Here is a 27,920-nt window from a genome sequence, read left to right on the forward strand (position 1 = left end):
GGCTATTAATTAATGAGATATTTAAATTACTCAAGTTTTCAATATTTTTGCAAGTAAAATATTCTGATCAGAACTGGGCATATCCAATAAACACTTGCTCACTTGTTTATTCCGTGACACATTCCTGCGTGTCCGTAATAGCAGGAGTTGCCCAAGGTGGACAAGACACACAGTGTAGGGTTGATAATATGGAGTAGCAAGTTAAGCCACTATCTACAGCATCAGTATCCCAAACAGGCACCAACCTCAAATTCTGGCTGCTCCACTTCCCATCCAGCTCCCTACTAATGCACCTGGGAAAGCAGTAGATGGCAGCCCAAGTGCTTGGGCACCTACATTCATTTGGCAGAAACCGAAGAAATTCCTGGCTCCTGCTACAGCCTGGTCTGGCCCCAGCTGTTAACAGCCATTTGGAGAGTGAAGCAACAGAGGAAGATTCCTTCTCTCTCTCTCTCTCTCTCTCTCTCTCTTTCTGTTTCTCTTTTTCTCCCACCCTTCGTCTCTCCCTCTCCCTCCCTGTCTGTAACTCTGAGATTCAAACAATCAAAGCAAATCTTAAAAAAAAAAAAAAAAAAGATACACAGTTCCCCTCATGGGGCTCAAACTCTGGTGGAACAGGAAACAAAAGTCGGAGCCCTGGAAGGTGGTTTTAGATACTGATGAGTTCCGTGAGGAAACGGCAGACACGAAGCCACAGCAGAGAAAATGGCATGGCAAAAGTGGAAGTGTGGGCTGACTGCAGACATGAAAGTGATGTTTTGGGGTGGGATGGGAGGGGGTTCTATCCTAAGCAAGATGACCAAGGAAGGCTAATCTAAGAAGAGAAACCCAAGATGAAGCCTGAGGGTTCCACCAAGTGAGAACGTTCTATGCCAGGACACCAAAGAGAGGGCAGGCTTGCACATTCCAGAATCAGAGGAAGGGCCAAGTGTGAACTCAGCAGGCAAGGGTCTGGGAGAAGGCAGGAGAAACTGGGATGGTACACCGACCTTGAGTCTACTGTAATGCAATAACATCATGAAGAGCAAGATCCTCTCTTCAAGACCAAATTGAATTTCCTGAGCTAAAACCAGTTGCTGCTATGTACAAATTCTAAAAATGTGCAAAACTAATGCAAACAGCATGGCTGCGGGGATGCTGGGATACTGGGGGTGAAGATGCTCACAGCTGCTGGGGCTGCGTCATAAAGACTGAACAGGACAACAGATGAGCACCCGGTGCAGGTCAAGAACTAGGACGCAACTCATAATTCCCTTACTCCGTGGACCCTGTGAGTACGGGCTGTAATCACCCCCATTGCACAGCAGGCATTCCTGGGGCTCAGAGAGAGAAATAACCTTCTGTTAATCACACAACTGTCAAGATGCAAAGCGCAGACTTGAACCTGGACCCAGGGGACCCAAAATCCCACCTTATTCAACAAAGAATCCAGCAGCTGTTACTGAAGATTGCATCCTGGGGAACCTGTTTCTTTCTCTTTCTCTCTCTCTCTCTGGAGGTTATCTAAAGCCAAGTGCATTATCTTTTCTGTGGCAACAGCAACATGTTCAGAATCTGCCTGGTTCATAAAAGAAAAAGTCTCTGCCCACCTCTCACCTTTTCCTTTCTGGCTCACAGTCCACAAGTAATGGTGTTTTACGCCTACATACCCCTCACCCATGCCATAGGAGAAAAACATTGTTCCCAAATGTTTTCTGGCTGCAGCGCCTCTGTGCACCAGTGATTGCTGTAATTTAACCTCCATAATAAAACAGAATCATCACTGGATGACAATTCATAGCACAGTTTCAGAACTGTTTACTTCTCCCATCGTGCTCCACTATGATTGCAATTTACGGGTGCTATCTGCCCCAGGCAGCACACACACAGCCCTGCCTACAGCAGCGGGCCAGAGGAGACACTCGCTTGAAGGCACCCACAGTTTCTGTGTGCGAGTGCCAACCATGACTGGATAGCCAGGAAGCAGTCCACGGCTTGATCTTTCTTTGTGGACAGAGGAAGGAACCATAATGTAACCCGAGGGTCACTTAGTTCTCCACCATGGAGAAAATATCTTTCCAGTAAATCATCTTGAAGACATGCATGTGGAAGTCCAATGTTATATAATCATTCATACTAAGAGGCAAGCATAAAGAAGTTATTAAGAATGAGGCTGTTTGGCTCATTAAAGGGAGTTGGTATGTTATAACACTGGAGGATAACACAAAGGAAGAGACATGACACGGGACATTTAATATATTCATATTTGGAACTCAAAGTTGCATACGGAGGAAAAGACAGAGAGATCTCCCATCTGATGTCTTACTTTCCAGATGGCTGCAAAAGTCAGGGCTGGACCAGGACCAGGACCAGGACCAGGAGCTTCTTCCAGGCCTCCCAGGGCATTACCATGCAGCTGAATAGGAAGTAGAGCAGCAGGCACTCCATGGGATGCTGGCATTGTATTCTGTAGCCTTACCCAGTAGGGCCACAAGGTTGCCCCTTACATGGGATTTTAGAGGCACAAAATCAAGTGTCAGGAGAGGCAGAAGATTCTTCCCTAATAATCTTACTCCACCTGGAAAGGGCCCACCGAGTTTGCCCAGCAGAATCTTCAGCTGTTGTGGGATCACTAAGCTTTCAACTAACATGAAGAAAACTAAGAAACAAAGGTGGTGACCAGGGTGTTACAGGCACCCTTAAAAGAAAAAGTGCAGCAAAGGAAGCGATGGCCAGGAGCTCTGAAATATGGACCTGCCAAGCTTTCCTCCGTGGTGTCAGTCTGGGGAAATGACTGCTGGGGCTACTTTCTCAGTGCCCAACTTGCTCTCTGTATGTCTGGGTGTCTGTGTACACAAGGAAGGCTGGCATTTTATCCCAGTTGCAAACGAGACCTTCTTTTTGATCTCTATTTTCCCCTTCGGCCTTGATCCTTACTCTTCCTTGCCTCCCCCACGAACATGCACTCTAATTAATCGATTCGGTGGACACCCTTAACCGTTGAGTGTGGTCAGGCAAATTGCATGGTTGTTTAATGAACTTTTAACTTACATAGTTGCTATTATGCTATAAATCTTACTCTATCTCCTACAGATTGTTTCCTAGGATTCACACAGGTTGTTGTTACGGATCCTAGCTCACTGCTCCTCACGGTTACATGCACCACATGTGTCCAAGGACTTTCCCTATCAATGGGGTGCTGGAGAGTTCCCAGGTGTCCTGCAAAGCCATGCTGAAACTGGCTTCCTCCCCTCCCCTTTGCGAGCTGCATGTCTTTAAACCAACTTGCATAACTGGTGTAAACTGGAAGGGAAGCTATGTCTGTTCTAATACCTATGAAAATACATACCCCTCTACCTGCCAGGCAACTAAAGCGGTGTGCTCCCTGGGCGACTGCACAGATGTAATCTGTGGACTGCTTGCCACTCAGTGCTGGCTTGATGATCATCTTCATTGGACACCATCTAAGCTCAGCTGAGCACCTGGGTCATGGCCCCAAGCGTTCAGTCTCGTTTTCTCAGCTACAGGCTTTCGGACACAGCTTTTCCTTCCCATACTCAAGCAGGGGTAGCCAGAGGGACAAGAGAGCCCTCAGACAGCTGCTTCTGGCCCTCAGGACCTGTCTGTCCAGAAATCATCCATCAGGGGACCCTGCCAGTAGAGGGTCCTGAGGCAGCCTGAGTCCACCGGTGACCCAAGTCTCCTGGAAGTCTCATGAGACACGGGTCCTCCGATCCAGCCCCTGACAGCATAGCATCTTTTGAGTGCTATTAGCAACTGTTTCATCTTCCACATGGTCCGAAGACCCCAACGTGGAACACCAACCCACCCTCCCAAAGCAAGGAAGATTTATGACCCCATAACCATAAGCACTCCTCCCATTGCTGTAACTCCTAACTCATCGCTCGCCCGTCGTCTCCCCTAGTGGCCTTCAACACTCCACATGGGGAGGAGCTGGCTGCTCTTCCTGGGGGCAGATGAACCTGGTTAACAGCAGCCACCATGGAGGCTAAGGCTGGCACCATGCGCACCCCACAGATCACAGAGCAAGAGAGATGGTCAAGCCCAGACAGGAAAGGTACAGTGAGCACCTGCCCACCCATGCACTGACCTAAGCATGAGGGGAAAAAAAAGACAAATCAATTACACCTTTCCTCCCAAGCTTTTGTTTCATCCTCCTCAAAATGACAGGGATTCTCAAGAAATGTGCCTGCCAGCTCCTTCATGAAAGGCAGTATTTCAAAGCGTCATGTGCCCATCCAAGTCCCAGTGGTGGTTGCCAGATAACTCCAACAGCCTGAACTGGCTGGATGCAGCCCAGCCTGCTTCAAAGCCACTGGGTAACTCTGGGCCCCTGTGTGCCATGGGGATGTGGATGACATCTCAGACAAACTTCCGAAAGCCTCCCGAGGGGTAGCAAGGCTGTGTCGCCGGGGTTGGGGCAATGATTTGATAACTGCTTCTTAAATGCTAACAACTACGTTATTAAGACAAGTTACACACATGACAAACATCAGAGAGGAGCTGTGAGGATCTAATTTAAAATTATTGACTATGCAAATGTGAAATTTCAAAATATGTAAATGTACCACACTGTGATAAAAAGGAAGGATACATGGGGGCTAATTTCTTCCTGTTAATTCTGCTGACATAACTCCTTTATTGTCCTGTGGCTGCCACGGTGAGCTCTTTATGTTGTTGTGGATGACGGCTTAATGTTCTTTTTGCTAGAACGAAGTTTGATGGATTGTTTTTTTTTTTCCTAACCAGGGTCTGCACAGAGAGATAAGTGCCACATATTCAAATGCAGCCACTTCCAGCATTTTTCATCCCATTTTCCACGTGAGAGATACAGCACATTCATCATTCCAGTAGAAAGTGGAGTACGTGCTGGGGACCGGTGGAGGGATGAGGGACAAACAGCACCTCTCTGATTTTTGCTTCCTGATACTGTGAGAGGAGTTAGGCTGGGTAGTAGGCAGTTACGGTGTTCTGGGCCCCCACCATGTCTTAGATTCACCAGAGCACGTCTCTCCCAAGGGACAAGGGTGACATTAGCATATCAATTCCCTACCTGAAGCATCTGCGGCCATTGTGTAGGAGGGCCTCAGGCTGATCTCCTTATCATTGAAAAGAGGACTGGAGGAAGTGCAGTACTCCTATTCCCAAGGCCAGGAATGTCCAATGCCTGACACCTGTCTGGTCCTTTGCCCCAAAGCCAGATACCAGGGGGACCAGGAATTTCCTTTTGTTTATGGAGAAACACCTTTGAGGGGAACCTTTAAAGCATGCTTTCTCCACCATTGATACAGGTCTCTTTTTCCACTTTTCCTCCTGCCACTATGGCAGAGGGCTAGGGTCTTTTCACTTTTCCTCCTGCCACTATGGCAGGGGGTAAGGGTCCTTTCTATCTCAGAGCCCCCTCCTGTCACTAGGACAGGAGTCTCCTTTCTCAACTTTTCTAATAAATCTTGTGTTAAAACTAAACTGTGTCTGCACGAAAATTCTTCTTTCCTGCGAGACAAGAATTGAGGCTGCCGCCGTACTCGGGCTCAAAAACCCTACAACAATACCAACAGTGAGACCAGATGGAGAATTATTTCCATGGATTTGATCTTGGAGATGGGAGAAAGACATTTAACTGAACAAATAGGGCCATTCATGGGTAAGAACCGAAAACCAAAGCCAAAATGCTACAGGTGAAGAAGACCAGAAATGGTCTCATCTGGTGATTCAAAAATTTATGCTTTCCTAAGTCCCATGCACAATCTTTCCTCTACCCCAGTCATGACTTTAAAAAATAAAGGAAACATGGCGCTGACACTGTAGTATAGCACGCTAACACACTGCCTGCAGCGCCAGCATCCCATATGGTTTACGAATTCGAATCCTGGCTGTTTCACTTCTTATTCAGTTCCCTACTAATATACCTGGGAAAGCATCAGGGAATGTCCCCAGTGCTTGGGGTCCTGCATCCAAGTGGGAGATCCAGAAGTAGCTCCAGCCTGGCCCAGCCCTGGCTATAATGGCCTCTCCCTTTCTATAATTCTGCCTTTCAAATAAATAAATCTTTACACTACAACTTTAAATGAGGTAATATACATAAAGCTTGGCCAATGGATGATGGGATAAAGAATAGGAAGATGTTGATGTTTACAATGAAGATGACAGCAATGATAACGCCTTTAAGTAACTCTCACTACTGCTGCAAGCATCCTACCTCAGGGCTTTTAAACTTCCTACACTCAGAAGCTCAGCTACAGGCCCTACAGGAGGGTACTAGTGCAGGAGTTGTAAACTCAGGACTCTGCACTCAGAGTAACAACAGGAATGACTGAGGGGGACTCTGTAAGGACACAGCAGACCGAGCAGCTCATGCTGACTTCTTCCTCTGTGGGAGTGGGTGCTCACCAGAGACGCACCTGTCCACTGTGTAAACTTTAAATTTACATAGCTTATATAGTTTCCTAATATTGTAGGTGATTCCATTTCTTTCCCCTTAAACTCCAAACAAGTAAAATTCAACCAAGTAAAAATATCTGTGACTGGGCCCAGCTTGGCAGCCTAGCAGCTAAAGCCCTCGCCAGGATCTCATATGGGTGCCAGTTCTAATTCTGGCAACCCTGCTTCCCATCCAGCTCCTTGCTTGTGGCTTGGGAAAGCAGTCGAGGACGGCCCAAAGCCTTGGGACTCTGCACTTGTGTGGGAGACCTGGAAGAAGCTCCTGGCTTCAGATCAGCTCATCTCTGGGCATTGCAACCATTTGGGGAGTGAATCAGCAGATGGAAGAAATTCCTTGCTGCTTCTCCTCCTCTCTGTATCTGACTTTCCAATAAAATTGAATAAATTTTTTTTTTAATCTGTGACTAAGAATTGTACAGTTGGTTATTCTCCCACCCTTTATAAGGAGAAACTCCTTTGAGTATGAAGTGCTGCCCCACCATGACAGGCTGGTGCAAAAATGCACACATGTGTGGACATACAAGGCTATGGGAGAATGGTCTCTAATCCCACTCTGTTCATTGTGCTGAGCGAAGCTAAACATTCTTTACCAGAATAAAATCTCAACCACATGTGGCCTCAGAGGCCAACTTGGATCTCCCCAGATGGAATACAAGTGCAGGATTGCAAAGACCAATTCCCAGCATGGCAAGGTAAAGGGTGGGTGGAGCCTTCTGTAAAAGTCCTCTTCAGACATTCCTAACAGAGGCCACCAGGCAGCTGGGCTAAGAACTGCCCACAGCCTGTGCTTCCCAGGGCCAAGCACTTCCATGGCTTGTCTGCAGCTGGTACCTGACCATTCCCTTCTAGGTAGAAGTGCTGAGCCCAGGATCTGTACCTAGCCCCCAGTTTCCACAGAGACACCAGCTGTTAGCCCGACGAGGCCTCCTTGGTAGCTGATGAGGGGTTGTCTGCAAGCAATTCCAAAAGGTGGCCTAGGCCAGGCAGCTGCTTGGTGATACCCACCCTGACTCCACAGGCTGCAGGCAAGGTACCACTCCACAAACCCATCTGCTGGCTCCCAAGCCCCTGGGGCAGCATGGGATGGCTCTCCAAGTGGACTCTCAAGGATCTGAATACTCTCCCCGGCTGACACTTAAGAATTAATTACAAAGCATGAGGGAAGGGGTGGAAAAAAAGCCACATTTGAGGCTCCGGGAGCCCACAGCATGACGTGTTGTCTGTTGGAGCAGCCAGGAAGCCCGGGACGTGTAATCAACAACATCCCAGCTGATTTTTGACAAAGACACTGATTACCCGCAAGGGCTGTCATTTTTCCGCTGAATGCAGTGTAAATGAAACACCAATGAATTCTTAACTACCTTTTCATTCCCCCCTTCTAACCTAATTGAGAAAACATAAATAATCTCACTGTTTCTGCAGGACCAGCTGCTCCTCATCCTCATATGGGATACTGAGTAAAGAGCAAATAATAATAATAATAATAATAATAAAAACCCAACGGATGCCACCAACACATTCCCAGTTAAACATATTAAATATGCATTCAAGTGTTTCTGTAAACCTTTAATTTGCTGCCACTAATCTGTACAATTATAGCCAGTCTCATTTATCATTGTTATTATTAGTATGCATCTATGCTGTCATTTGGATCAATGGATGGTGACACATCATTTCCTCCCACCCACAAACCTGTTAAGGTTTCGTTCACCTCACTGCTATAAATTAAGTAGCATTCTTCTCCACGTGGCCTCGCATGTTGCAAGGCCACCAACGTGCATGGGAAAATCCTAACAAAGAGCTGCCCCTTGGTGCGATGCAGCTGCAGTGTCGGGCTCGCCCACTGGCCATGCACGTGGAGCCCGACGCAGGGTCCTGCAGGCAGAGCCCTGGCTCCTCTGTCACAGTGGGCAAGGCAGACTGCGGTTCCAACTGTCGTCTCTGGGTGGGATTCATGAGGGGGCAACGTTACTGCTTAGGAGAATGGCAGCAATCTGCACTGTCACTTCACAAGGGACTCTGAGCTGCATGGTCCACACAGTCTTAACCAAAGCCACACAGAATCTTTCAGCACCGGATGTCATAAATGGAGAATAAATATGGGTCACAAATACAGGCACTAGGATTTTAAGTGACATTTTGCTTAGGATGCAAAAGGAATGCACATGTGCTGTAGATCGATAGCAGAGATAGATACGTGTGTGTGTGCTTTCTTTTTCTTTCTCATTGCAAAACAGAAATCGAATCCAAATTCAGCTTGTGGGATAGAGGAGACATGCAATGCTGGGTAAGGACACGATCGACGCAAACACACATAAAATACTTAGAATCTGAGTCAGCCCTGTGTCCTGAGATGAGCAAGAGATGCTTATTCCAATACAAGGACATCCTCAGTGTGGCAAGTTCAACCATCCAATCCCTCACTGAGTGCCTGGCCCGGGTCCTGGGGAAGCCTACGGGAACACAGCCATCATGGTCCCTGTTCTCGTGGCACTGGGATCCCAGGGAGAACTCCAATAACACGCACTGAGGCAGACAGAGAAAGTATAACTTCCAACACTTAAAAAAAACAGATGTACTAATTTATTTGAAAGGAAGAGCGGGAAAGACAAGAGAGAAAGAAAAAGAGAGAGAGCACTCTTCTACCCACTAGTTCATGTCCCAAATGGGTGCAATGGCCAGAGCTAAGCCCACCAGCAGCCAAGAGTCAGTACCTTCTTCCAGGTCTCCCACATAGGTGCAGGGGCCCAAACACTGAGGCCAACCTCTGCTGCTTTCCCAGGTGCATAAACAGGGAGCTGGTTGGAAAGTAGAGCGGCAGGACTCAAACCAGCACTCATGCAGGATCAGAGGATCACAGGTGGCAGCATTACCAGCTCCAACACAGTGCCAAGGGCTTCAACACCACTTTATACAAAGTAGGCATAGGCCCAGCACCATGGCTCCATTGGTTAACCCTTTGTCTTGCAAGTACTGGGATCCCGTATGGGTGCCGGTTCTAATCCCAGCAGCTCAACTTCCCATCCAGCTCCCTGCTTGTGGCCTGGGAAAGCAGTGAAGGATGACTCAAAGTGTTGGGACCTGCACCCATGTGGGAGACATGGAAGAAGCTCCTGGCTCCTTGTTTTAGGTCAGCTCAGCTCCAGTCATTGAGGCCACTTGGAGAGTGAACCAGCAAATGAAGATCTTTCACTGTCTCTCCTCTCCACAAATCTGCCTTTTCAATAAAAACAAATAAATCTTAAAAAAAAAAAAAAAAGGCAGGATGCTGCAGCCGTCACCGAGAGCAGGATGGGTCCGAGACGGGTGTCCTGACCAACCATTCCCAAGCCAGGAAGCACTGAGGGTGGTAAAAAAAAGTCATATACATTCTCAGCACAGCTCCAGAATTCTCCCCTGGGATATCCTGGGGAGCATCACCCACAAATTCACCCTCCTACACATGTCATGTGTCACCGCTTTGCTCCACTTGGTGAGTGCATGCTGAGCTATCTATGTCTGGCAAGCCCACGGCCCCATCTCAGCTCTGGCAGGCATCATGGGCTTGTATGGGGAGGAAGACCAGGGAAGGCCATGAACCACCCTCTGGAGGCTGCTTTCCACCTCCACCGACTCTCCAAACGCAACCGCCAATCACACAGCTTTCTCATTTGTAGAAATACAATTGTTAACGTTGTTTAATGAATAACCTCCTGTGTTAAGCTAAGAAAGGAAAACAAAGAGAAAAGGGCAGAGAAAGGAAGGAAAGAGAAAGAAATGCTGGCAACAGAGTGAAGAAAGAAATCTTTCGGAGTTCTTTGTAGAAATGATTTGCCTCTCAGGGCCCCGGTGCAGTAACCTAATGGCTAAAGTCCTCACCTTGCATGCCCAAGATCTCATATGGGCACTGGTTCTAATCCTGGCAGCCCCGCTTTCCATCCACCTCCCTGCTTGTGGACTGGGAAAACAGTAGAGAATGGCCCAAAGCCTTGGGACTCTGCATCCACGTGGGAGACTCGGAAGAAGCTCAGTTTCCTTAGATTTAGTATCCAAGGATGAGAACAGCCAACAATTCCTGGATTTTGCAAACCAGTTTGAAAAAAAAAAGGCCACCAGAATCATTTGTGTAAAAATTAAGTTGCCCTGTCTTCACCTGTCATTCACAACAGGAAACTCTAAAGCTCTATTTTCAAATTTTTTACTTCTTTATCTGAGAGCCAAACACAGCTATTTCACCCAACATGTGCCCGCCCACAATAGCCTGGAATGCGCCATGCTGAAGCCAGCATCCAATCAATCCTGGTCCCCCAGCCCAGCCAGAGGGCGCCAACTACTTAAGCCATTACCTGCTGCCTCGCAGGGTGCATGCTACAAGAAGCTAGAACCAGGTGCAAACCCAAACACTTACCCCAGAAACCAATTCTTTTTTTCTGAAATAAGTTTATTCCTCTCTTAAGGAAGATGCATTAAAGCGTTTAGATGTTATCATAAACAGAAATAAAGCAGAAAAAATCTTTAAGCACATATACCCCCCTACTGCCTGAAAACCAAAGGTAACTGCACAGTAGTAGCTATATTCTGATCCTAAAAAATTTTCCATAGCACATTGTACACTTATAAAGAGCAAATCGCTTCCGCTTCGAGAACGATTCCTTAATTTACAAATTTATAAACAAAACCATCGATTTCATTTCCAACCTAATGGATAATCTTTTGAAATCACACTTCCTCAACAGCTTTCTCCACGCCTGCCAATATGGATGTGTTTAAGCCAGAATGCTTGTCTGGTCCCTACAGGCGCTAATCCCTGCTGCGGCACATGGTTTGGGTGGAGAGCAGGCATTCCTTGCGTGCACACTGCTCTTCACACCTCGGGGCAAACATTTAATAAAACCATAGATGTGCTTTATAGCTATACATACATGGGAACAGTTAGAAAACAGGGAGAGAGAGCCTCTTTCATCGTCCCCTCCAGCCTTTGGGAAGACTGGTGTAAATCTCTTCTGTGACCGGGGGGGGGGGGGGGGGGGGGAAGAAAAATCCATTTTTCTGAGAAGGTAAATGTTTATTAAATGCAAATACCGATATTCGTTACCTAGGAAAACCGTCTTGCTGCATGTGGAATTTCTCGATAAAAAGCTTTCAAGTCCCAGGTTCCTCCAGATAAACCCTTACTGGTGAACTGATGCGTGAATGCAATGAAATTGAATTACTGTACAACAGCAATTACTTTCCACAGCGCAGCTATAATGGGAATCAGTTCCACAATGAACAGCAGGTAGCTACAGGAAGGGGGAAGAAACTTGATATAAAATCTCACTTCCTTTTAGCGTTCCCCAAGAAGTAGGAGCACTCATGTTTAAGCAAGAACGTGCTATTTTCAAGTGCCCGATTTATCATTTTATCGTTGTAAATCAGAAAATAAGTGAGACAGGATTAAGTTTATTTACAGGGAAGAGCTGCAGAGTGTTTTTGAAATTTATTAAGTATCTTCTCCATGGCTAGAAGACTCAGAAGGCTCACCCGGTGAGTTCAGCTGCCACTTCCTCTTTGTGTGTCTCTCCAGTCCCTGTTGAACCCAGTCCTTGCTGAAGGTCAGTCTTTTGTAATTCAGTTTTGGGGAAAATGATTCTAAAGAGCAAACAAAATATTTACCTGCTTTACTTGACAGGTTACCGAAAGAATGCTAGCCTACCTTGCTCTCCTAGTCTCCTCTTCCTCTCTCTCTTTCTCTTTCTCTCTCTCTCTCTCTCTTTCTCTCTCTGACATTGGAAGTCCACTGGTCAGTGCCTGCAGCTGACAGGAGAAAGAGCTGGGAGAAGTTCTAAATGCCCACATCTGGGCCACCAAGGCAGTGCCTGCTCTAGAGCTGTGCCACACAATGCCAAGGCAGATGCCACCACGAAGAAAGTACCTTTAGGAAATCACTCTGGGGAAGATTCATTTCAAATGACCAGTTCTCCAGTCCTTGTCTTTTTCTGCTCCGTCTACTTTGTTCAGGGTGCTCTGCTTAGGTCAAGGTGGGACCATACCACAATCATGGGATCGTGACTTACTCCCAGCTGGGTCACAATCTTTTCCATTGGTCTAGCCCATCAGCAGAGACCTGCACAGGTGAGTCACAGCTACCCACAAAGAACACTCCTCCAGCGACGTACTGGGCTGTGCCTGCTCCCGAATCCCTAAGAGCCGCAAGTCCTATTTCCACTGACGGGCAGGCTGTGCTGCCCCTGCAGGCAGTCTGTCCTCAGGACCCAGGCCACACAAAGCAGCTTCTTTGCTCCCGCACTCCCTCAGATCAGTGTACTTTTCAATGCTGGGCAACTACAGATAGAACGGAACTTGGTCAAATTTGCTTTCCATCCATATCCCAGAGGAGTCCTGGTTTGTGACACTGACAAGCAGCTCCAGGTGCCACTTACGGGTGGCCCCAGGGGAGGCCACAATGGGAAGAGGACAGATGGATTTCATTCTTTAAAACACCAGCCTGGAAAATACGTCCCTTGAAACGTTAATTAACTTTAAGCAGACTGCTCGCATTTTTGTCCACTCACAAACACATAACACGTTTATCGACGGCTCTGGAACGGGACTGGAGGGTTTGGTAGCATGCACATGTCTGAACAAAGAAGATGGGAGATGGTTCCATGGGCTGTCTGTACAGAGAAGCAAGCAGCAGTACTACCCATCAGGGTACTTAGAGAGCTTGCCCCTGAGCAGGGTTGAAAGAATTATTGAAGCCACCAAGGGCATCAAAAGGTGCCAGAAAATATTAGTGAAGAAATGGCACCATAATGATGGCACCATTATGTTCACAGCAATTATTATAGCAAAGGTTATTTATAATTTCCTAATCACCCCTTTTCCTCCCCTCCCCCCTCACAAAAAAAGTTACATATAGCCCATTACCAACAGGATGACAGAGGTTATGTAATGGGCAGGCCACTTTGGGGTTCACATTTACTTCAGACAAAAATAGGGCTCTCTGTGATAGGATAATTGCACGGTGCAGAGTAATTCAAATAGGAGAGGAGTATGATAAAATCACTCTGATTCAACTAATCCCTGAGAAGAGTGATGAGAGAAAATGATGAAATCAAGCCAGAAGAGTCAGAGAAAGATTGACATTGCTTAACAGCCAGAAAACAGCGAGGCCACTGTGCTGCCCCATGGTTTGGTTTTTTTTTTTTTTTTCCCTCCCTTCCTGGCACCAAGCAAACTCATCCTCACAGGAGAATGGTATTGTTACTGCAGTCTCCTAAACAGCCATGGACAGTCTCATAAATATTTTAAGTACATCAGTGGAAATTTGAATCACCACTGTTATTTGTAAGCCAGGCTTTTCATATGTATGTTTTTGAGTCTCCACCAATGGAACATTCATGCAGAAAAGCACTGGGTGCCAGGAAGGCACAAGGCAGGCACCATGACCGCTGAGCTAACTCAACCTGCTTGGGTGGAGGTTGGGACTTGGAAAAGGCAGAGTCCCAGGCTCCAGGACATCCCAGCAAGAAAGACAAGGAACCAAATCTAAAATGCTCCCTGATTAGCAGGTGGCATGGGAAAGTGATGCTATCATGCCCCAGTGGTGCATTCTACCAGGGATGCTGCAAACAAGGACTCCACTTTCAACCCCAGGAATAGTCTCTGCTCTTCAAGCACTCACACATCCCACAGGCAAGCAGCACCTTTCCTGCTTGAGCCATGAGGTATTATCATAACCTGCAGAGCCACACTCACAGCTCCTCTGGCCAGTGCCTCATTTCAGGGGCTGTGCAGCTCTGGACTGCCACTGGCAGAGACATGTGACTCCCAGAAGGAGCAAGGCATACCTCAACAGACTCCAGACAGAATTGTGGCATGCTGCACCAAGCTTCTCCAAAGACTGGGGTAGAGAATGGGAGTTAACCTCATGCTGAAGGCACCTGCAGCACAGAAGTTCCCAAGTTCAACTCCCAGTTCTGGCTCCAACTCCAGCTTCCTGCCAATGCAGACCCTGAAGGCAGTGAAGGAAAGATCAGGTAGTTGGGTCCCGGCCAACTACATGGAAGATCTACATGGCAGCTCTCGGCTTCAGACTCGTCCAATCGGAGCTGCTGAAGGCATCTGGGGAGACAATCTGTCAATTTGTCACGCAATAAATATGATTTTAAAAATTAACAGGCCCGATGCGGCTGCCTACTGGCTAAAGTCCTTGCCTTATATCCACTGAGATTCCACATGGGCACTGCTCTACTTCCCATCCAACTCCTTGCTCGTGGCTTGGAAAAGCAGTAGAGGATGGCCTAAAGCCTTGAGACTCTGTACTCCTAGGGAAGACCCAGAAGAAGCTCCTGGCTCATAGCCTTGAAATGGCTCAGCTCCAGCCATTGCAACCACCTGGGGAGTGAAGCAGCAGACAGAAGATCTTTCTGTCTCTCCTCTCTATGTATCTGCCTTTCCAACAAAAATAATAAATCCTAAAAAAAAAAATGTAAAGTAACATACACACACAGGGAGTCCCCTGAACTAGCAGTATTGGCAAATGTTTGCTGATTGCTTAGTGCTTGAAAAGGACTCTGCTAAGCTCCTGACACAGACACACAGGCCTTCAACGCTGACCCCCTGGCTGCCAAAGCAAGCTCTGCTGAGCCCTTCCTGTGTGATTTGGGACAATGAGCATCCTGCCAAGCCTGTCTGCTCACCTCCTAAAAGACACTGGGAGGCAATTCTGGTGCAGCAATAGAGTCGCCACTTGGGATCCATGTATCCCGCATCAGAATGCCTAGTGTAACAGACACTTTGCTTCCAAAACAGCTTCACATCATGTGCATGCTGCGAGGCAGCAGCTGATGGCCACGTACATGCAGAGGTCCCTGCCACCCACGTCACAGTTCAGACTCCTGTGGTTCAGCCTGGCCCAGCTCTGGCTGCTGCAGGCATTGGGGGAGTGAACCAGAAGACAGAAGATGCTTCTCCCTGCCTTCCAAATTAAACGAAAATAAACAAAACTTCTTAACAAATAGAACAATAATGGGGTTGGCACGGTGACACAGTGAACTAACGGCGTCAGCTGTGAGAACCAGCACTCCAAAAGGGTACCAGTTCCTGTCCCAGCTGCTCCACTTCAAATCCAGATCCCTATATACGGCCTGAGAAAGCAGTGGAGGGTGGCCCAAAGCCTTGGGACCCTGCACACACCTAGGAGACCTGGCGGAGGCTCCTGACTCGGAGCTTTCGATCAGCTCAACTCTGACCATTGCAGCCAGCCGATGGAAGGGCAAGCTCCCCTGCTCTCTCTCTCTTTTTCTCTCTCTCCCTTCAAATAGAGATCAATAAATCTTTAAAGAAAAAAAAAAAAGCAATAACATGAACTCCAAGAATTGATACAAAGAGTAAATGAGAGGTCACACTAAAGTGCTTCACACAAGACCTGATGCCTTGCAACTCCAGTAAACAAAATCAGGCATAAAGTGGCAGGCTTTCACTCCCCAAAACGTGCACAGAGCTAGATGGAAAAGTTAGAGGTCCATGGGACCACTTAGCCCTTCTCACTAGCTTCCCAAATGGGGCACAACCGAGATATGGAATACTTCTCCGCTACTCCAGCAGCAGAGAATACTACTCCAAGAGCCCAGTTCTCACCACCGTGGGACCCACAGCCTCAAAGGAACAAGGCCCAGGTGCAGGGTACTGCTGGGCCGGTGAGTCATGGTGGCCTGCTGTGTCCCCACTCACCACCCTCTGGTACTCCCAGAGTTTTACACAAGGGGGCTTCTTTGTCCATCAGCTGTAGAAGCAGAATTTAAGGATATTTTCTGTTCATTTCGACTCTACCAACACTACTGCCCCTTTTCAAATTCACTGTGCTGCTATGAAGATTGACGATTCAGGAGGAGTGCTTACGGTTGTGGGGTCAAAAATCTCCATGACCTCATCTGCACTGAGATGTCTACATCCTCCTAGTAAGCCTAACAGGCTGATTCAGATCCCAAAAACCTCTTTCAGATTTGGGGTTCACATGAGGGATAGCAAGGTACACTCTGGATGTTGAGGGCCTGGAGATGGTGAAGAAGGCACACATGGGACCCACGAGCCCACCTCTCACTCCCATAGGAGCTGGGAGAAAGGGTTGCCCTTCTTCCTCTCAGTCTTCCCGCCTGTAAAACAGGCATGGTAAGTGCAACCTCCATCAGGAGGCTGTCGCCAGGGTAAGCGAGTATGAACGTCCTTGAAAAATTTGCAGAAAATGTAATTAAAAGTTAGTATGAACTTGGGGCAAAAAAAGAAAATTTGAGGGGCAGATGTCATGACATACTAGGCTAAGTTTCCACCTACAGGGCCAGCATCCCACATAGGTTCTGGTTGGTTGGAATCCCAGTTGCTCCAATTCCCATCTAGCTCCCTGCTGATGGCCTGGGGAAGCAGTAAGAAATGGCTCACATCCTTGGGCCTCTGCACCCATGTTGGAGACCCCAAGGGAGCTCCAGGATCCTGGCTTCAGACCAGCCCACCTTTGGCTGTTGTGCCATTTGGGAAGTGAATCAGCACATGGAACATCTTCTTTCTCTAAAAATCTGCTTTTCAAAAAAAAAACAAAAACAAATAAGCTGTAAAAAAAATCCTGAAATCCACACATAGCTTTTTTGGGGTACTTTCTGAAGACCCTTCAGGTATAAAAACCTTAAAGTAGTCCCTGCAGTAGGTGCTCAGCAGGTTGATCTATTATTGATATATAAGAAGACTCTGCTACATTATGCATATCAAAGCCTGCAAACAACCTAAACATCCAAATTCAATCAATTACGCCACCCTCTTAGACTGCAAGGTTATAGAGCCATTCAAGAAAACCGCAAAACACAGTGACACCAGAAAAATGTGCACACTGAAGGGAAACCGTGCATAAAAAGTGAAGAGGTGATACGATGACAAACCTAAAAACAGAACAATGCCCCTGAGCACTGCAGTAGGAAAGCAAGAAAAAGATCTGAAGGGAAAAAGCAGCTGAGAACACACGCCATGGTTTCTTGCCAGGTACAAGAACTTTTAGGTGACCAGTTTCTCTCTTTTTTCTTTTGCTTCTCACTTTAATTTTTAATTAGTTTTTTCTCTCTGCTTAGCGGTTTTCAATATATTCTAAAGGTTCCTCTAAAGCAGTATTCATTTTGTAAAGAGAAAAGTGACACTCAACCCTCTGAAGAAGCTGTCCAGCCATGCGCACGTCCAGGAATGTCCAAGCATGCACACACACCAACAGGGCCATGCAGCTTCCAGGACTGGCTGTCAGGGCATCATTTTTTTTTTTTTTTTTTTTTGTAGTGAGCAAAGGTGCATTTTATCATCCAAGGTACTTCAGAGTTTCCACCAAGACATCTCATCTCAGAGAACGCAAAACCATAGCCTCGGCAACAGTTTCCATTCACTGAGCATGATTTATGGGCCAGGCTCTGCTCAGACGGCAAGTAGGTCCCATAAGCCTGTGCTCATACAGCATTAACGAGGGGTAGCGTGGCATTCACAAGCCCTAAACGTAAGACATTCTGTTAAACAGACAATAAGGAATAAAGGCGGCATCCATCTTGGAAATCAAAAGTGGTACACATGGACACAGCAATTGCAGCCATCCGGCTGATTTTACAGAATTTCAGAGATATATCATGGGTTCAGGATTACCATCCCAGTCAGGTTCCAGTAAAGATAAGGATAATTTTGAAGTTCCTCCAGACATGATCAACCCCACTGAGCTCTTTCCAGTCCACACTTTGATGAGCCACATGGACGTTTTTGTTTTTTTAATCATTTAGAGTTAATCTGCCACGTGTCTTTGTGTGATTTTTGACAATCTGTGAGCGCATCACACAATCAGAGATTGAGCCACGAGAGCCATCAACAACTAGCAGCACCTCTGCTGAAGGCATTAGATTCTAAGCAAGCATCTAGGGCAGTCATCAACCTGTTTTTATCAACTAGACTGGAGAATGAAAAGCATCTACAAAACGGCCAGCTGCCGTGTGTGAGTCGGGTGCATCCACGCCAGCCCCCGAGGCCACCTCGGTGTTCCCTGGGCACTCACCCGCACGGCCTCTGACTTCTTGTGAAACATCTCTTCCATGTTCTTGGCAAGCTTCTTCACCAGCTGCAGCCCGTCAATCTCCTCTATGGCCACATCTTTCTCATACTCCTTGTATTTCTGTAAGAAAGAATGGCAGTGTTAGAGTGTTAGAGGCATACACAACCAAGCAACACTGTCATTTCCAGGCAAGTCTGCCAGCCAACAAGGAAGAAGTACAAATAAGAGTCTAAGATGTTTCTGGTGGACTGCAGGGAGTGAGAAGTGGGATACTGAATTATATTTCAAAACTGTCGAACCAAGCATGGAAAGCAAATGTGCAAAACAGTTTGGCTCTCAGAAGTTTAACCAGCACCCAGAAAAGAGAAAAACCTTTAGCCAATCAAATTCTTTTTAATCTGAATCTACATGGAACTGATTTGACCCACATGAAAATTTTGAAGTAAGTTTTGTTTCGGGGAGCCCACGTCCCTACCATCAAAACACCTGTCCCATGGGTTTTATAGCCAACAGGGGCTGAAATTCCACAGTCAAGTAAACAAAAACCATAGACGGAGTCTGCTAACAAGGGTAGCAGCTGTTCACAGAACTACACACCACGACGACTGAAGCCACCTCAGGGTCCCCTAGATGTCCCCCACACTGACTCTATCCCTTGATGGAGCCTTTGAGAGAGTTTGAAGCCTGGCCCCCTAAGAGCACTCACAGCTCTGGATAATAAAAACATCTGAAGAGCCACAGACCCACACAGCAGGCAGCCTGGAGCTTTCAGCAGGACTCTCTCCAAGGCTATCTGCAAACTACAAAGCAGCTTTCCTTCTCCAAGGCACCTTTAGGCCAGAAGAAGGAGGGCCTAGAGCTCCACCCAATGGGACTTTTTCTCTCCTAAAGCTTCAAGGACTGCTGTATTATCAAGGACTTCGGTTTCACATAATGACTGTATTATAAAGGGCTCTGGTTTCATGTAAAAGCAGTCATGCTTCACATGGGCAAAGGAGCCAGTGGAGTATTAGGAAGTCCTTGTAAACACCAAAAAGGAAGACATACGATGAGGCTGTACTACCAGATGACAGATTCCAGTCACTCTGCCCCCAAATGCAGTCTCCAGCAAGCCCCTTTTCTCCTGTTCTCAACGCTGCAATCTGTGCCTCTGCTCTGCCACACAGGGTTGTGAACATCAAGACAGTAGGCCAAGTTTAAGGAAGCTTGAAATCTAATGGTCACAACGTCCTGATGGGTAAGCCAGCAAAAATACAACATGACCATACTGGGGCTGACCAAAGCAGAGAGGGACTCCCATCCTGCTCTTAGGTGGGAGGTGCAATAGCAGATGCAATAGGTGATAGGTAGACCTGGCAGAAGGGGCATTACATGAGACGGTCCATAGACATGCAACTGCCAGGACTCAAGGAACTGCCTGCTGATCCACTCCTCTGGAGCAGTAATGGCCAAGTAGGGCACTTGGGTGACAACTGAGGCATGCCGGGGATGTGAAGACAAGCCAAATCATCAGGAGTGCTATGCTAAGGGTTAAGAGACCAGCTCTTCCCCTGATTTGGGTAGAGGATGGAGATTAGGGAAAAGGCAACAACTAAAGTTGCTGGAGGGTTTAAGGGTAGGGAGTTACCAGAGAACACTCACTTACTTCTGAAACACCTCACTGTTTCAAATGGAAAGAAGCGTGGCCAACCTGGATGGAGACAACAAGGTCGGAGGCTGGAGTGGCCAGGACTCGGGAGACAGCCACAACATAGGCCAGAAGGGCATCCTCCATTAAGCCTCCAAAAAGTCCAATGGTCAGAGGCAGTCATGGTTCTGGCAGGTGGGCTGGGTCACTCCAAGGAAGACACTGAACCGCTAGGTGTCACCCTTCAGATCAAGAACAAGGACATCATCCTGCAAGGTGCCTGTGGTCTCACTGAGGGGACTGAAGAACCCCAGATCGGTGCCACTCCAAATCCTAGTACCTCCTTGATTCATCCTCTTGTCATTCCTGCTGCCAAGGATTCTAATCAGTATTTTTTCCATTTTCTGCACTGCCAGAACTGAGGTTCTTCAGGTAACAGATTCCAGTAGGGAGCCTAAGCAAGCCCGAGCAAAGCAGCCTGTGGCCTTGGCAGCCCCACCCCGGGCTCCCCGCTTGGCATTCCTGACACAGAAGGCAGACAAGCCCGAGAAACTTAGCACTTCCCCTCATCACAAGGGAGCATCTGATGCTTCCGTTTCTTCGGTTAGCAGAATCAGCACTTGGCAAGAAATCCTCTGAAGCGCCACGGACATTTATCATTTGAGAAGGGAGACACAGAAATGCATTATTTCTGCAGCATCTATTTTGCCAGATCATTTCCCACAAACACCAGAAAGAGAAAAGCACTACTTCACTGTCAGAACGCTTAATGCTGTTCATACATTTGGGTCATTTTTTCTTCCCTACGTGATAACTGCATATCTACAAGTGAGTCACCTGGAACAGCCTCCAGAGAGGGGGGCTCAAGTCAGGTGACTTCCGTCCAATCACAATTAATTTGAGCTAAAACCAAGCAGGGAAGAGTGGCCCTGGGTGCACTTGTCTCCAGGGAAAAAGCCTCCTGCAGACAATGGGTGCAGGAAGTAGCATTAGCATTTGAACACAGTTTCCTAGCTGAATTGTCTCATCAAAACTGAAATTACAGCTCCCCACTGGCATAACTGAATCATTGCATGAGAGTTGACAGAAGGTTCAGGGGATGAAATGGCAAAGTGAGGATCTTTCTGGCCCCAACAGCAAATCTGCGGAGTCTGCGTCCAAGCCCAGGGCCTCAGGGCTTCTCCAGCCCTCTCCCAAAACTCCAGCACTTATTCTACTGTCCCATGACCCAGATCCCCTGATAAGCCAGCAAAGCAATCTACAGCCAGTGCAGGTGCCGCACCCTACCCACCCGGCGTCCAAGTAAGAGTAGAAGATGTTTTGCTTCTCTTAATGTCCAACTTTCTTTGTTTCAGCCTACTGAGTTCTCAGTCACAGTGCAAGAAATGAATTCACTAAACCAATTGTGTAAGTAAGGATCTCACCACCACCACCAAGAAACCTTACACTAAAAGTGCTGCTGTTTTTGTCCATCCAACAGATACTCACAGAGCACCCACCACATGATGGGTACGGTGGAGTGGGAGACCATGCTGGCAAATGCACATGGTTTCCAAGGTAGCCTTATTTCTGGCTTTTTTTTTTAAGTAATAAAGAAGCTGGGGTAGAGCTGTGTGAACCATCATCATCTAACCCCTCACCATCCCACCCAGCTGTTTCGTGTGTCTCCTCCAGAGGGGACATCTGTCTACAGTGCAGGTGTGTTGCTTGATGGATGGGGGGACAATGAGAGGTAAAGGAAGGGGTGCTCTCTTTAGAAAGGACGTCTGAGCTGTCCTTCTCTAGGCAAGAATGCTGGAGGGAGGCAGTGATGCCGTCTCCTCTGTCTTATTCCTGGTAAAGACAGCTGAGCATAATGGGCTGGACGGGAAAGAAACAGTATCAGTTCTATTTCAATGTTACTAATCTGGAGCCAGAAAGTAGCTCCAAATTCACTTAGAGTTAATGACCAACAAGTCAGAGGCACCACCAATGTGTACTTGGTAGGCCATCTAAGATGGGGGACTCCCCGGGCTGATGTACCAATTTCAAGGACTACTGACACAACTTGCTCGCTGTGTGACAAAGTGACAACCTCCACTGTGCTCCTTTGCTTTGGTGAAGTGGATGATACCAGCTTCCTCCCCACACACTACTCCTGAGGATCAAATGAGGTGAAATGTGTAAAATATCCACCACAATGCTGGACACAAAATCAGCAGAGGCCATCATAAACCCCAATGTTTATTCCCACCATTTTGAAAGAGGTTATTTCCTTGCCTCAACAACAGGAAGAAATTCTTAGTTAGAGTCGAACTCTCAGGAGACCAGGATGGGCATTTAGCGTAGCGATTAGGATGCCACTTCCCATACCAGACTCTTGAGTTCAAGACCCGGCTCTGGGTCCTGCCTCCTGCCAGTGCACACTCCAGGAGGCAGGGGTGTCAGCGAGACGGACGAGTTCCTGCCACTCGTGTAGGGGAGCAGGAGTTCTTGGCTTCTCCGGCTTTTGTCCATAGCCCAGGGTTATGGCACACATTTGAGGAGTGAATCAGTGGCTAGAAGCTTGGTCTTTCTCTCTCTCCCTCTACCAACTAAATAATAGACAATTTATGAAAAACAGACCATCTACTCCCAACTATGACTCTGTAGTGGCATTTTTCAGATCTACTCAAAAGATTCTCAGGGTTCTCCAGCAGTAGCTCTTTGGCAAGGGCCCCTCTCTCGGAGAAATTGGGTGCCAGAGCCTGTGTGGCGGGGTGGGGGAGGATATGACAGCTTTCTGATCTGTTACTCAAGCTGCTGCAACAGAAACCAATCATCTACAATTTGGGGCACCTCCTTATAGGCAGCATCATTTTCTTATTATGACATAAATGTACTTAGCATTCCTCTCAACTCAATTATTGCGTGCAGAAGTGTCACTTCAACACACAACACTTCAGAGCAATTATGTTTCCAAGTAAATATACTTCCAAATCCTCTAAGCAGACATGAGGAACAGTTCTTCTCACCGCAACAGCAACAAAACCAGCTGACTTCACAAAGCTCCAGAAGAGCATTTCCCTAACTGTAAACGGCAATTACTAAACGGGACAAATAATACTATTACACACAGGTATGCCAGTCAAGTATCTCCGAGGTCAAAATACACCCAAACTGCCAACGCTGTGCTCTTCTTTAAGTCTGGGGAAGATTTTTAAGGGATGTAATTTTTCTCTGTCAAAGCCACTAGAACAACAGACACTTTGCATCAGAATAAGAGGCCCTGCTTAGGGTTGACAGAGAGAGGGGAAGGACAGAAGAATGAAACACAACCCCAAGAGCAACCAACACAGACGGAGGACCCTCCCCTGCCCCAACCTGGCTCCAGGTTCTACACTTCTGGAGTGAAGCTGAATTCAGAGCAACACACAGAGGCGGCACCTGTTCTGCAGGACAAGCAGCGGCGGCGAAGACAGTGGAAGGCGGCAGAGTCTCTTAGCATGTTTTTAAGACCATCCAGCAAGAGGGGAAGGTGTGTGTCTCCAGTGACTTCCAGAGGAGTGCTCCGGTACTGCTAGCAGAGCCCTGGCTGGCTGTCCACAATGCCCTGCTGAGTCACCAGGATCCAGAAGACTGCTCCTGGGCAGCCAGCTCTGTCACAGGTGCCCTCTGACACATTTCCACGACCGTCATCTGACCAGATACTGTATTAAAATCATTTCTGGGCCCGGCACGGTAGCCTACTGGCTAAAGTCCTCGCCTTGCATAAGCCAGGATCCCCTATGGGTGCTGGTTCTTATCCCGGCTGCTCCATTTCCCTTTCAGCTCCCTGGAAAAGCAGTGGAAGATGGCCCAAAGCCTTGGGACTCTGCACCTGCATGGGAGACCCGGAAGAAGCTCCTGGCTCCTGGCTTTGGATCTGCGCAGCTCTGACCACTGTGGCCACTTGCAGAGTGAATCAGCAAAAGGAAAATCTTTTTTTTTTCTGTCTCTCCTTCTCTCTATAAATCTAATTTGCCAACAAACATAAATAAAGCAGGACCATTGGGATTAGAACCACTGCCTATATGGGATCCTGGCACATTCAAGGCAAGGATTTTAGCCCCTAGGCTATTGCGCTGGGCCCAATAAATCTTTTAAAAAATGATCATTTCTCCTCTCTCTGTTTTACTGCTAACACTCTTTTCTCTTGATCTTGACAAGTCATACGCTCTTACTGCTTAATGTAGTCGATAAATAATCACTGATAAATTTGAGGACTGAGATGGTAAGCCTGGGTGATATTTCTGTTTCACATAAGGGAAATTAAGCCAGAAACAAGCTAGTTGACCAGCTGTGGATGCTATCCTGGCCCTGGGGTGGTAGTATATATATACAGGACTTAAATCTGTAGAATTCATCTGTCGACTGAGCAAAATCCAATGGTCTCAGTCCTTCTACAACACTCCATTCTCTGTGTATTTTCTTGATCTGAAAGGAGACTTGGTGTGCTATAGATACGCCCTCACCACCCCCACAAGTCCAAGCAGCAAGTCCAGGTCCGCGAGTGTATGAGAAGAAAAGTCTCCGTGCATGCATCTTTGAGAGTCTTTTATGAACACCAGCAAATTTAACTACACTTGAAATGCAAATAATAAAATGTTCTTTTCAAAGCCTGCGCTACTCAATACAGACTGACTTCTGTAGTCTACTTGTCCCAAACACATTTTTCTGATGTTCCAGATGAAAATAATTCATCTTTCCAGCTCCTGCAGATCAGAGGGAGTGGTAATAATTTATGATGAATGACAGCTGCCCGCAGCTGCTGAGCACTCACTTCATATCAGGCAAACTAGCAATTGTCCTGTTTCACAGTTTAGAGAACTCAGGCAACTCACCCAAGGTTACAACACCACTAGCAAGTTGCTTACTTGTTAACACGACAATAGCTATTTTATATATACATACACACACATATATATAAATAAATCCCCACATCTCAGTGGCTTTACGCAATAGAGGTTTTATTTCTTGTCCATGTAACCAACCCACAAACAGGGTCCTTATCATCAGAGAGCCTTCCACACATTGACTCCGGGACCTAGTGTTCCCCTGTGTGGCTCTGCCTTCCTCTTGGGCCTTGGGGTCTTTGACGTTTGGCCCAAAAATGCAGGAAAGCACAGGAAAGATAAGCTTGCAACTATATTCCGTAACTGGAAGTGATATTCAGCTCCATGTCCACTCCACAGGCACTACTGAGCCACATAGGCCAGGTGAACAGACAGACCCTGAATGAACCACCTCCAGGTTGACATCGCAATAGCAATGGGAGCAAATGGATCCTCCCATTTGAACCCAGCCATCTTACTGCACGGAGTCCTTGCTCTTCAATCTGGACACTTCAGTAAAGAAATTCGTCAGCCACAGCTCAGTGAAGCTGTGAAGGATCTGGTTACTACTTGGCTGGGAGCAATCTGCAAGATCGATACTTGAGAGCTGGCACAATCAAGTCACAATCTACTGAAAGGATAATGTGACCCAAACACTTGTATGCATAATGATGGTCAGACTGCAGTGTTAAAGGCCAAGACACTGGGATACAGAAGTAATTGCCTTGTAAACAATTCTTATACCTTGTGTCTGATTTCCTTAATCCCAGTTCAACTAAAACTGCTATTTGAATAACATCAACGACATTCTCCACAATATTAGTTGCCCAGGAGCTACAAAAGTTAATTGGTTTAACTAAAGTCTTCTTAATTCTGTATCCCAGATGTCCTGGAAATCGAAGACAATCAATGAATGAGTCTGCAGGATCCATAACCAGCTTAGAGCTAATACTATCTGCAACTGCTCAAATGGTTTCTGTAGTTACAGAGCCCAAAGCTGGAATGAGTGTTAGCACCCTGCATGTGAATAAATCTTTAACTCCATCAGCTCCAAACTGCACACAGAGACTTGGGTGGATGGCAGAGCTGGATCCTAGCTTTTCACTAAGAGTCACAAAGAATCCTGAAGGACAGATAACAGTGGATGAATCATCAGCTTGCCTTCTCTCCTGTGGAATGGAAGAGAAGATGACCAACTCTCCCATCTCATGCTGTACTAAGGTTGGGGATTTGCACATAGGGTGACATCAGAGGCAAGAAAAAGGCTACAGGGCATCAGTCTCTTTCATGCAAATATCTCCCTTACCTTACCTTTTCCCAGAGATTCTGCTGAGCTTAAAGGAGGTAATGCTACAACTGGAAATACCACACACAGCAACACCGCGCAAACCTCCCCTATGCTGAGGTGCAAAATACCATCATCTGAATCCCTCTAGAAATGCAGGCATCGCCAAAGTGATTCCCTGACATACTTTGGTAAAGTTAGCATATCAATATCAAAATCATCCATTTCAGAATCTACCAGCTCAAAGGCCTCCAGAGGGCAGACTGGCCACATTAAGTGACAGAACTGAGCCAGTGCGGAGTCTGACACACAGCACACCTTCTGTTCCATCCTAGGCTATTAGCCACTTCTTGTCTTCCTCCGACCTTCACGTTGGGCAGCACCATGGTAACTCATGCTTTCTTTCGTTCCGAGAAGTCAGAAATCTGTGCCTTTATGTGAGCTCTCCCAGCAAGCCCATTTCTTAGAACTCTCTGGAACTCAAGTACAAAGTATTTCTAGACATCTGCCTCCTCATCCTTCTTCATGTGAGCTCCCTCTCTCAAGCCAGTGACGTGGCAGGCAGAGTGTGAGCCATGCCCAGGCATCTGCACAGCAGCCCTCCAAACAGGTACTGCTGGGATCTCAGGTGTTAGGTTCCCAGGGGATGCAGCCAGCTGGGCCAAGGTTAAGAAAGTACATACATGACTCTCAAGATAGGGGTATGTCTATAGTGGTTAGAAGATTCTGGATGTATGAATACTAGGCAATGCTGACACTTCTTTTATACACACACTCTCACACACCACTGTGTTACTAATATTGTTTTCTCCTAAAATATAGCTAAGAAAATTAATCAATACTTCTACATTGCTGTTACTGATACACTGTGATATTCTCGTACGATGAGGATCTGGAACGGTGGTGTGACACTGGCTTGTGATGACAGTGTCCCACATTAGAGTCACAGCTGCTCTGCGTTTGATCCAGCTCCCTGCCAATGTGCCAATGTAGTGCTACCCCCGTGTGATGGCTCCTGGCATCAGCTTGGCCCTACCCTAGCTGTTGCTGGCATGTGCAGAGTGACCCAACAGATGGAAGATAACTCTGTTTCAAACTGTCTATGTCTATGACACTCTCTCCCTCTCTCTTACTCTATTATTGTTAAATAAATAACTCCCTTTTAAAAAGTGAGGACCTGAGACATTTTGGACAATGGCATCGCACAAGCTGCTCTAATATCCAGTGAAACCCACAGACCCACTTCTCAGAATGACTTTTTCTTATGGAAAAAAAATACAAGAAAGCAACTGATCATATTGAAACTCAGTTGTAAAGATGGTTTAAACATAAATTTGCAATGCACAAATACAGGGTTCCTTTTTAAAATCAGTGCATTAAGTAACAAGATTGGAGACCACTCTGTAACTGCTACACTGTCATGATGTCAACAAAAACGATGCAATCCCCCAAGACAAGATTTGAAAACATACAGGATCTCTGCTGGTGACAAAGTCATGGGCACTGTCATCTACTGTGTACGGCCAGGAAGCATTCAGCACCCCCACACCGTTCCTGCCCCACTGAAATAAACCTCCTAAGGTACCTCTTTGTCTGGTGTTTTCAACTCATGGTAAAGAACCAGGTTGTGGGAATTAGCTGCACGTAATAATATCATAATATCGTATGAACTAGAACTCAAACTGTTTTAAATAACTAACATTTGGC

The 27,920-nt window shown here is 46.8% G+C and overlaps 1 protein-coding gene across 1 annotated transcript in view; it reads right to left on the reverse strand.

Moving 5' to 3' along the window:
- CACNA2D3 (calcium voltage-gated channel auxiliary subunit alpha2delta 3) overlaps positions 1 to 27,920 on the reverse strand; it is a 714,521-nt gene that overhangs the window by 540,952 nt on the left and 145,649 nt on the right. The window contains exon 3 of the mRNA XM_058678785.1: positions 18,473 to 18,589. Coding sequence (XP_058534768.1) covers positions 18,473 to 18,589 — 117 coding nt within the window. The remainder of the gene's footprint in view (positions 1 to 18,472; positions 18,590 to 27,920) is intronic.

The sequence above is a fragment of the Ochotona princeps genome, chromosome 21 (assembly GCF_030435755.1).
Source record: "Ochotona princeps isolate mOchPri1 chromosome 21, mOchPri1.hap1, whole genome shotgun sequence".
Classification (NCBI taxonomy): domain Eukaryota; kingdom Metazoa; phylum Chordata; class Mammalia; order Lagomorpha; family Ochotonidae; genus Ochotona; species Ochotona princeps.